Source organism: Apodemus sylvaticus, chromosome 9 (assembly GCF_947179515.1).
Source record: "Apodemus sylvaticus chromosome 9, mApoSyl1.1, whole genome shotgun sequence".
Lineage (NCBI taxonomy): Eukaryota > Metazoa > Chordata > Mammalia > Rodentia > Muridae > Apodemus > Apodemus sylvaticus.
The window spans coordinates 16,158,202-16,170,348 of NC_067480.1; the positions used below are offsets into that span (position 1 = coordinate 16,158,202).

The 12,147-nt window shown below is 36.4% G+C and overlaps 1 protein-coding gene across 1 annotated transcript in view; it reads left to right on the forward strand.

Moving 5' to 3' along the window:
• Positions 1-284: 284 nt before the first annotated feature.
• Positions 285-12,147, forward strand: part of LOC127692775 (solute carrier organic anion transporter family member 6C1-like) — a 149,529-nt gene continuing 137,666 nt past the window's right edge. The window contains exons 1-4 of the mRNA XM_052193371.1: positions 285-576; positions 2,050-2,307; positions 4,590-4,778; positions 8,390-8,486. Of these exons, the coding sequence (XP_052049331.1) occupies positions 285-576; positions 2,050-2,307; positions 4,590-4,778; positions 8,390-8,486 (836 nt within the window). The remainder of the gene's footprint in view (positions 577-2,049; positions 2,308-4,589; positions 4,779-8,389; positions 8,487-12,147) is intronic.

Sequence of the window (12,147 nt, forward strand, 5' to 3'; positions counted from 1 at the left end):
TTCAACATTGTTTGGTCATATTCTCCTTCTCTTTCTCTTCTTTCCCTTCTCTTTCCTTCCATTCCTCTTCTTTCCTTCTCTGTGACACAGAGAAGATGGAATCCAGGCTTGGAACTTCCGCAGCGTCAGTCAACTGGTCTGTAGGGACGTTGGCTCGCTGCACTGGAAATAACGTTTGGTGTAGAGCTTCCAGTGCAGTGACAACATTACTCACCTGGGACCAGGGAGTACGCGGGTGCCTCACAACACACCTGCAGTATCCTCGGAGCTGCTTTGGATAAGCCATGGACCGGAACAAGAGAAAAACAAAAGATTTAGTGGAGCAAAATCCAATGGTAGAGGGGACTGAACCCCAGAAATCTGAGGAGTCCGGGAAAATAGAAACATACCGGATAACACTTCCTTCTTCCCTGAAGACGTTTACAGATATCCCAGATAAGAAAAAGTCAGGTTTACAACACTGTTATTCCCAGGGGAAGTCTTTTGGTTTGGGCCCTTTTGTTTTTCCTAGTTTACAGCGTTTCAACAACATTAAGGCCTTCCTGTTTCTGAGCTGTTTAACGACCCTGCCTCATGGTAAGCCAGTTGTCAGTTCTTTGCTTACACTTTTTCCCTGTTTCTTTTACAAATTTTCAGGCAAAAGGATTTATTGCTGTAGACATGAGTCTGACACAGTGAGAAGGAGAGGGCAGACGACTTCTGACTCCTTTTCCAAACATGAATGAAAACCAGTTAACCCAATGCTCTGTCTTTGCCTTCAGTCTTTGGCTCCCTGCTTGGCGGGGTGCACTCCATACTGTGGGCTTCAGTTTCAGAACTGATGGGAAGGTGGTGTTGCATTAGTGCCTGTTATTTAATGATCAACTTAAGTTCAGGTTGAATGCTTCCGATGTTAAGATATAATTGGAAACAGCATTGCCATCATGATTTCTGCTCACAAGTTTGAAACACTCTCAACAAACCAGGTTTCTGCCTGCAGTTTGTGTCTTCATCATTGTATTGAGGGGTAATGAGACTTCAAGTGGTTCAGATCACAGGGCAAAAACCCCTAGTGCTTTAATCCATATGTTGTGTTCTCCTTCCTCTTCTCTTCCTCTTCCTTCTATTATCTTAGTTATATAGTTTTACTAATAGTTTTTGTAATAACTTGGTAACCACATTTGCCCATTAGTTTCCTGCTGGTCCTCACACTTAGCTATTGCCAGTGAGAGGCTGGGGCCGTAGGTACAAAAGTGTGGGCAGGATTTTCTGTGGTTTTCTTATGTGCGTGGTGATTTTGGGAGCAGGAGCAACACTGAGGGATTAAGGTTCTTGGAGGTAGAGTAGGGAACAGATATCCTGTCAGCAACAGTCGTGAATATTTCAGCTGTGCTCCTGTGTCTGGCCCAGGGGCAGTAGACCAGCAGGGACCAGTAGGTTCTCAGAGTTTTAGGAGCTTTAGAAGAGCAGTATAGACTACTGGATCCCTGAGATCCAAAGAGTGTTTTCCTTGTATCAAGTCATTTTCTCCCTTAGAATAATTTTTTTCCTTTATTTTTTACACGCTGGGTTGTGAATAGTCACAAATAACCCTAACTTTTTTTATTTCACGCTCTTTAGAAAGATTTATTTGTCTGTATATATTAGTTTTATTTTTTATTTTTAAACTGAAAATGTTCAGAAATTTTAAACTTCAAAGATAGAATATCAGATCTGGAACATGGTTATACTTTAAAATCAAATCTGGGTTTCAAATGTGTTTATAATTTCAATTACATAATTGGTAAACATCCATTATATTTATTCCTAAAAATTGGAATATGATACATCTCATACAGTGATGAGATGATTAAAACATAATTTATCTCTAAGATACTATTAGTAGAGGTACTTAAAATAGCTTCTTATATTCAGGTAAAAATATTTCATGAAAGTTAATACATTTATTTTTATTTATAGATTTTACTCATTGATAGTATTATGACATAAACTTAAATAGTATCAATATGATTTTTCTTTGAATGATTAAACTGTATTATATTGACTTTTGTCTTTTTTTTGTCTTTCTAGCTATGATGTTTGCTCTTGTTGATCTGAATTTAAAAGTGTATGAATCTCAATTTTCTACATCACCATCAGAGACATTCCTAATGGACTTTAGTGATTACTTTGCCGCTTTCTTGTTCTCAATCGTTATAGCATACTTTGGAGGAAGAGGAAACAGGGCAAAGTGGGTGGCAGGTGCCAGCTTTATGACAGGGCTTTCCGCAGTTGTTTTTGCTGTACCTTACTTTACTTTTGAAATTATAAAACTGAGTGTAGTAAAAGGTGAGGTTTTTTTCTAATATACTTTCATATATTACTAATATTTATTTAACTCTTTCTTTGAAGAAATTGAAAATAGTTTATGATGTATATCTGTGTGTCTTTACTTCTGTGTGTGTTTATGTAACTATGCTTCATAATATCTGTAGTGTTCTGAGTTTTTTCTTGGATAGGGATGAGTCTGGGAAGGAACATTGTGGGATAATTTATAAAATTATTTCTTTTATACAATTTAAAGGATGTTACAAATCTCTAGAGAACTATGTTAAGTCATTTTACTTTGTACTTCAATTTTTCTGTTTCTTTTATTCATAGCTCAGACCCATAAAAGTTCAAATACAGGAACAAGCCTACAGAGAATGTAGGATGACTAGAAAAGTAATCTTTTCCACAAACTATATGCTACTCTTTGACCTCCGTTTGAATCTGCACAGATGGTGGCTTTGTGACATTGTTGAGTGTTCATTCCACAATTTTTGCTATTTCTAGTAAATAAGATCCAGTTGAAACATACTTGAAGTATGCTTCTGACACTACTGTGTCAGACCATGCCTTATGGGCATGCTTTGACTGTCATGCTAAGCTGGGTTTAATAAGAGATGAAGAAGAAGGGGCATGTATCCATGCACAGGTATAAGTACATTGATGCTTTTGAGGTTTATAAGTTTATTTAGATCATAAAAATATTAAAGTTAAAAGTACAACTGTTTTAATATAAAAAGTTACATACTATGTAATGCATATAAATGTATGATGTGTCTAAATACATGGTTTTAAAATAACATTTGTGTTTTAGAACTGATATTTGCTTCAATGAGAAGTTGACTAATGAAGAGAAGATAATGGAAAATGTTTTCTTACTTTGTTCTCTCAATAGTATTCTAGTCAGGAATAGTAGAATCCTCAGGAACCTGTCTTGATCAATATTAAAATTCTAGTCAGCAATGAAGAAATGTCTTATCCTTGCAGAGGACCTGAGTTTGGTTTCAAGCATAGACATTATTCAGCTAGAAAACACAAATAACTACACATCAAGGGGACTATTCTTCTGGCTTCTGATGTCATTGGCTTACAGACACACACACACACACACACACACACACACACAGACACACACACACAAAATTTTAGTTCATAAAACTGAATTTTTAAAAGGACATTATCAGTGCTGAGGACTCACAGCAGTAAATATTTTTTTTTCCTGTTGAATCTTGTTCATGTCATTAATGCTTTATATATTTTGTTCTACCTGGGATTATGTGCATAAATCTTTTTGACTATACACTCGTTTTAGCATATAACCACAGCCACAGGCAGACAGTCACAGTTTCATGAATGCATATATACACACACACACACACCACACACACACACACACACACATACACACACACACACACATATCACACACACACACACACACAGATTCTTCTCCATTTGTTTATCTACACATCTTCCTTTATTGCTATGTCTCCTAATTTTGTTTCCTGCTTTTTCTTTTTTGTGCTATTATGATTAGACACTGGGTTGGATAACAAATAGAAATCTGAAAGCTGTGGACTATACCAAAGAGGTTCACAGAACACAAAATGAAAAATGAACTTTCTTGCCCAATTCATATACCCTTTCTACATTATCATTTTTGTTTTCTAGAACTTCATATAAGGTGACACATCTATTTTAGCAGGTATACTGAGCTCAGGTTTTTGGTGATACCCATGGGTGGTTCATTCTTACTCAGAATGAAGGCAAACTTGTTTTCTATCATTAGGGCCAGTGGAGAGTGAAAACCAGCTCTCCCTGATTCTCCTAGCTGCTCCTTCCCTTCATTTGCAGATTGATTTCTGTCTGCCAACATGACATACCAAAATCTTTCAAACCTCCTCTAGTGAATATCCTCAGCTTTTTTATCTCATTGTTCTTTTAGGGCATTATAAGTGCTTTTATTCTGGAGACAAATGTCATAAGAACAGGATGAAAATATTGGGAAATGAGTGTAATATGAATTATGCATGCAAAAATATGTATGTATATAAAAATATAGGTGTACATGTAATCTTGTACATATAAATAACTATACCATTTCATAATCTGTGTATCTCTTCCAGTATTCCCACCCATTTTCTTTTAATATGCTATTTCTATTTAGTACATAATGAGGAATTGGTTGTATGACTAAATTCAATCTAACCAGAAAGCCATGGTGATGTTAGTGATGTAACTGTAAATTAATTGTGCATTTAATTTTGAACTCAATTCAGTAAAATATATTTCTCATTGTTCAGAGGAATTGTGCGAGGAAGGAAAAAAATCTAAAACTTGTGGGGGATCCTTAATACCGCACAAATCAACATGTATCTATCTCTTCACCTTCGGGCAGCTTCTCCATGGAATAGCAGGGGTGCCAATTTATATGCTTTCCATAAGCTTCATTTTTGACCACGTTTCCACAAACTCAGCTGGATTATATTTAGGCAAGTTTTTTTTAATATTTATGGCCAATTTTGAATAATTATCAGGTTTTTGTGCAGTTTAACTGATAGGTAAGTACTGTTGACCAGGTGATGACACTGTACTAACGAGTGATGACTTGGTTTCATAATTTTAAAATCACATTGATACATCTAATTATGATATTTGGAACAGTAGTTAAATCATCTAAACTGAATTAAATCATATAAACTGAAAAGTTTTACAGGAATAGAAAGTATATGAATGTTTTAAGTGGGAAAATTTTCTCTATGTCTCTGTTTCTCTGTCCCTGAGAGAGTGGTGAGGGGAATGGAGGATCAAGGAGAGGGTATTGAGAAGGGTACAGGGGAAAGAAGGAGATAGCTGCACACAATATCATCTCTTCAGTGTACATTGTATTATGTATTGTTTCCTGCATTAAATAAGCATTGATTCAACCCCAAATTATCTATCTATTAACCAGTAATAGATTCTGATCCTGGTAGTCAAGAATGAAGTATTTTCCACACACATGTTAGATATCATTTTTCTTTTTTATTAATCATTTATTTATTTACATTTCAAATGATATGCCTCTTCTAGGTTACCCCTCCGCAACCTCCCATTCTATCCCCCATCTCCACCCTCTCCTCTTCCTCTATGAGGATGCTCCCTCACCCATTCGCCCACTTCCATCAAACCCCTTTAGCATTCCTCTATGCTGGCACATCAAGCCTACCTCTCCTCCTATGGATGTCAGATAAGGACATTCTCTATTTCCTACACATCGGGAGTCCTGGATTTCCCCATGTGAACCACCCTGACTCTGGGTGGTTCAGTTAGTTGACATTGCTCTTCTTCTGCAGTTTAAATTGTCTTCAGTTCCTTCAGTCCTTCCTCTAGCTCTTCCTGTGAGAGCCCCATGCTCAGTCTGATTGTTAGCTGTATCTGCATCTGTACTGGTCAGGTGCTGGTAGGACCTCTCAGAAAGGTGCTTCTTGATATCAGCAATAGTGTGGGGGTTTGGTGTCTGCAGATGGGTGGATCCATGAATGGGGCAGTCTCTGTTCCATGTTTTGTCTCTGTCTTTTCCTTAGGATAGGAACATGTCTGGGTTAAAAATTTTGAGCTGAGTGAGTAGCCCCATCCCTCAACTGGGGGCCCTGCCTATCTACTAGAGGTGGTCTCTACAGGTTGTATCTTGTATTTGTTGGGTATTTGTGCTAAACTTATTACCATTGGATCATTAGAGAGGCATCTTGGGGGCCTCTCACTTTCCCAGAGTCTGAGACTTTCTAGTGGCTACCCTCAGTTCCCCATCTTCCAAATGCTACATGTTTCTATGCAATTTTCTCTCTTGTCCCTTCCAATACCTGATTCTGTCCCCCTTTCCCCTCCCTCTCCTCTCTCCCTCTTGTATTTATTTTGTTCCAGTTCTATGTAGGATTGAAGCATCTACATTTTGTTCACTTATCAGTGAACACATCCTCTGTTCTTTGTGTTTGGTTGCCTCATTCAGGAAGATATTTTCTATTCCTATTCATTTGTCTTCAAATTTCATGAAGACATTGGTTTTAATAGTTTTTGGTTTTAATTTGTTTTAATACAACAAGGAGCATGTGTTCTTGTTGTAGGTTGCAACATCTTTTGGGTATATGCCCAGTAGTAGTATAACTGGGCCTTCAGGTAGAATTATTTCCAATTTTCTCAGGATTGCCAGCTTTTCAAAAGTGGTTTTACCAGCTTGTAGTTTCACCAGAAATGGAGTTTCCCTCTTTCTCCCTCTCCTCTCTAGCATCTGGTACCACCTGCGGTTTTTTTAATTTTTTTTAATTTTTTATTTATTTTATTTTATTTATTTATTTTTTTTTTTAGCCTTTCTGATTTGTGTGAGAAGGAATCTCAGGGTCCTTTTGATTTTCATTTTCCTTATGACTAAGGATGTTGAATAGTTCTTTAAGTGCTTCTTAGCCTTTTGAGATTCCTTGGTTGATAATTATTTTGTTTAGCTCTGTACCCCATTTTGATAGGGTTATTTGGTTCTCTTAACTTCTTGAGTTCTTTTTATATTTAAGATACCATACCTCTCTCAGATGGAGGTTTGGTAAAGATCTTTTCCCAATCCATGGGTTGTTGTTTTGTCCTATTGACAGTATCCTTTGCCTTACAGAAGCTTTTCAGTTTTCTGAGGTCCCATTTGTCAATTTTTGACCTTAGAACATGAGCCATTGGCGTTCTGTCCAGGAAAATTTCCCTTGTTAATCCTATTAGCATCCTATGCTAATGTGATTGAGCTTCTTTCCTACATTCTATTCTATTAGATTCAGCACATCTGGTTTTATGTGGAGGTCTTTGATCCACTTGGACTTTATCTTTGTACAAGGAGCTAAGAATGCGTCAATTTGTATTCTTGTACATGCTGAACTGCAGCTAATCCAGCACCATTTGTTGAAAATGCTCTTTTGGCCCCAGTGGGTGGTTTTGTCTTCTTTGTCAAAGATCAGTTGACCATAGGTGTGTGCATATATTTCTACATCTTCAAAAAGTCACCCTTCACAATAGTTACAAAGAATATCAAATATCTTCGTGTGACTCTAATCAAGTAAGTGAAAAATTCAAGATGACAAGAACTTCAAATCTTTGAAGAATAAAATTGAAGATGGAAAGATCTCCCATGCTCATAGATCAGCAGGATTAACATTGTAAAAATCGCCATTTTACCAAAAGCAATACACAGATTCAGTGTAATACCCATCAAAATTCCAACTCAATTCTCCACAGAGAGAGAAAGAGTGGTTTTTAAAAATTCAGTTGGCATAACAAAAAACCCAGGATCAAAAAAACCATTCTCAACAATAAAAGAACTTCTGGGGTAATCACCATCCCTGCCATCAATCTATAATGCAGAGCCGTAGAGATAAAAAACCACTTAGTATTGGTACAGAGACAGACACATAATCAATGGCTAGATATAGTTTTAAAAACATAAGCTTATATTTACTTTGAAAATGGCTATAGTGATATACTAAAGGAAGTTTAATTTATTTATGTTCATATTGAATATAAATATATTTATACTACATTAAATATATAGATTAAATAAGATGAAATTATGTTAATTAAATTATATTGGTATCTATTACTTAATTAGATAAAAGGCTATGCCACCCAGTTGTACTGTCAGTCAGTAGTTACATCGTTCTCTGATATTTTCTTAGGTACAATTAACATTCACAATCATTAAGTAATGAGTAAAGCACATGACTTTGGTCATAAGAACAGTCCTCACTCAAACAATGTAGAGTCCTAACCTAAGTCCTGCTCCCAAAGAAGTAGTAACTGTGGCTCATCAACTACAAGAATATCATCAACTCTTGCATAAATTTATAACCAGTTTCTTGTCATATTATTTTTAAACTTGTTAGAATAAATAACAGAAATACTTACAAATTTCTCCTTCCCTTTCTTGGGAAAAACTCCTGGTTTTTCCTCTGTTCTTACCCATCTTCTCTCTGCCAAGTAATAGAGAATAGCACAAAACATTATAGATATCCCAGATTCACAGACAGTTCACTTGGATTTTATATGACCTATTGTGATTGTTAAGCTTTTTTGTCCTGTGTTCATTTTTAAGCTATTGCAGATGCTGCACTAACGGTGGGATACAGTCTGGGTTTTGCAGGAGGAATACGAAATTTAAAGTTTCCTGTGAACGAAGTTATGAAAGCAGTGTAAGTCATACTATTTACTATTCTATTTAGTTTATGTTGTATAGAGCACTTGTTGAATAATACATAGCAAATGTATTAAACTGTGGGTGAAGTGTACATGTATGTAAACAACTAAAATTATACTGTGCATTTGTATTTTTACTGTTTGAAATATAATCAATATGATGACTTAAAAGTTCATTAGCTTTTTATGTTTTGTTGTAAAAAACATGCAATACACATTCAATACATTACAATAGTAACTATGTGCATTATACATAGAAGTTTTCATCCTTGTTATTATTTAATTAAAAGACTATTTCATACAATATATTCCTCATTGCATCAAAATTCTCCCAGCTACCTCCATAACTACATGATGTTATATACCTAGGCACAATATGTTTTCTATAGCAGATTGTTATTGCATGTAACTACAACATTTCACAGTGGGTCTCACGGCTAGATTTAGCCAATACAAAATGAACTCAATGATTTTTTTGATTAATGTTTTTTTTCCATTTTGTTTTGTTTTATCATTTATTTCTTTGTCTTATTGGTCTTTTGCTTGTTTGTTTTGATTTTCATTTCTGTGTGAGTATTGTTTTCACTTTCATTCTGTTTTCTGAATGAATGAAAGAAAATGGCATTACATCATGTCTCCCATGGAAAGATGCCATTGTACTACTATAGAAGCTTAGACATAAATACATGTATGAAATGAATTCAAATAGATTCATCAAATAATTGGGGAGGCAATGACCTAGTTAGATGTCTTGTGCCCAGGAATAAATTAAATGCAGTATATTTCCATGTGGGCTTTGAAAAGGACTCCAGTGTTAGACTCTTCCTCCTATTTTTCTTCCTTTACCTGTGCATTTGTATTCTTCCCTCTTTATCCCTCCCATTCTAGTTTCATTCTTACATGTCGATAACATTGTGTTGTATTTCTCCTTCCTTTGGAGATTGTGTTCTTGCTGGCACCTTAGTTTGCACCTAACTTCTGGGGTTATTCATACTGTAGAACACAGAATTAATGAATATGAATGAACAAGTATTACAGTAGAACATTGGTATTCATCAAATAGTAGTATAATTGGATTGATGTAGATTGACATTCAACTTCCTGACAGAACCTTCACTCTAATTATCTTACTTTCTCTCCCCCCTCTCCTTCCTTCCTCCCTCCCTCCCTCCCTTCTTTCTTTCCTTTCTTTCTTTCTTTCCTTTCTTTCTTTCTTTTTCTTTCTTTCTTTCTTTCTTTCTTTCTTTCTTTCTTTCTTTCTTTCTTTCTTTCTTTCTTTCTTTCTTTCTTTCTTCCTTCCTTCCTTCCTTCCTTCCTTCCTTCCTTCCTTCCTTCCTTCCTTCCTTCCTTCCTTCCTTCCTTCCTTCCTTCCTTCCTTCCTTCCTTCCTTTCTTTCTTTCTTTCTTTCTTTCTTTCTTTCTTTCTTTCTTTCTTTCTTTCTTTCTTTCTTTCTTTCTTTCTTATTTTAATTTATTTACATTTCAAGTGTTATCTCCTTACTGGTTCCCCCTCTCCCAGAAACCCCCTCACCTCTCCCTCCCTCCTCCCCCTGCTTCTATGAAAGTGTTCCTCTACCTACCCACCTACCCACTCCTACCTCCCTGCCCTCAATTCCCCTACATTGGGGCATCTATCAAACCTTCATAGGACCAAGGACTGTCTCTGGGATGAATCCCCAGGTGGGACAGTCTCTGGATGGACTTTCCTTCAGTCTCGGCTCTGCACTTTCTCTCCCTAATTGCCTCTGTGCATATATTATTTCCCTTTCTAGGAAGGACTGAAGCATCTGCATTTTGGTTTTCCTCTTATTTGAGCTTCATGTGGTCTGTGAATTGTATCTTGCATATTCAGAACTTTTGGGGTAATATTCACGTATCAGTGAGCACATACCATGTGTGTTCTTTTGTGATTGGTTTACCTCACTCAGGATGATATTTTCTAGTTCCATCCATTTGCCTAAGAATTTCATGTATTCATTGTTTTTTAATAGCAAAATAGTATTCCATTGTGTAAATGTTCCACATTTTCTGTAGCCATTCCTCTGTTGAGGGACATCTGGGTTCTTTCCAGTTTCTTGCTATTATAAATAAGGCTATTATGAACTTAGTGGAGCATTTGTCCTTATTGCATGTTGGAGCATCTTCTGCGTATATGCCCAGAGAAATGGTATAGCTGAGTCCTCAGGTAGTATTATGTCCAATTTCCTGAGAAACGCTCAAACTGATTTTCAGAGTGGTTATACCAGTTTACAAATCTCACCATCAATGGAGAAGTATTCCTCTTTCTCCACATCCTCAACAGTATCTGCTGTCCTCTGAGCTTTTGTTCTTAGCCATTCTGACTGGTGTGAGGTGGAATCTCAGGGTTGTTTTGATTTGCATTTTCCTGATGACTATGTATGTTGAAAATTTCTTTAGGTGCTTCTCAACCCTTCAAGTTTCTTCAGTGGAGAATTCTCTGTTTAGCTCTGTTTCCCATTTTTTAATAGGGTTATTTGGTTCTTTGAAGTCTAACTTCTTGAGTTCATGGTTTATATTGGATATTAGCCCTCTAGCAAATGTAGGATTGGTAAAGATCTTTTCCCAGTCTATTGGCTACTCTTGTATAGTTTTGACAGGGTCCTTTCCCTTACAGAAACTTCGCAATTTTATGAGGTCCCATTTGTCGATTCTTGATCTTAGAGCATAAGCTATTGGTGTTTTATTCAGGTACTTTTCCCCTGTGCCCATGTCCTCAATAGTCTTCCGCAGTTTCTTTTCCATTAGTTTCAGTGTGTCAGGTTTTATGTGGAGGTCCTTGATCCACTTGGAGTTGAGCTTAGTACAAGGAGATAAGAATGGATCGATTCACATTCTTCTGCATGCTGACCTCCAATTGAACCAGCACCATTTGTTGAAGAGACTATCTTTTTTCCACTGGATGCTTTCAGCTCCTTTGTCAAAGATCAAGTGACCATAGGTGTGTGGGTTCATTTCTGGGTCTTCAATCCTATTCCATTGATTCGCTTTCCTGACATTGTACCAATACCATGCAGTTTTTATCACTATTGCTCTGTAGCAAAGTTTGAGGTATGGGATACTGAATCCCCCTGAAGTTCTTTTACTGTTGAGAATAGTTTTAGCTATCCTGGGTTTTTTGTTATTCCAGAGGAATTTGAGCATTTCTCTTTCTAGCTCTATGAAGAACTGGGTTGGGATTTTTATGGAGATAGCATTGAATCTGTAGATTGCCTTTGGCAAGATGGCCATTTTAACTATATTAATCCTGCCAATCCATGAGCATGGAAGATTTTTCCATTTTCTGATATCTTCTTCGATTTCCTTCTTCAGAGATCTGAAGTTCTTGTCATATAGTTCTTTCACTTGTTTGGTTAGAGTCACCCCAAGATACTTTATGCTATTTGTGGCTATTGTGAAGGGTGTCATTTCCCTAATTTCTTTCTCAGTCTCCTTATCCTTTGAGTATATAAAGGCGACTGGTTTGCTTGAGTTGATTTTGTAGCCAGCCACTTTGCTGAAGTTGTTTATCAGCTGTAGGAGTTCTCTAGTAGAGTTTTTGGGTCACTTAAGTATACTATCATATGATCTGCAAATAGTGATAGTTTGACTTCTTCTTTTCCAATTTGTATCCCTTTGACCTCCTTATGTTGTCTAATTG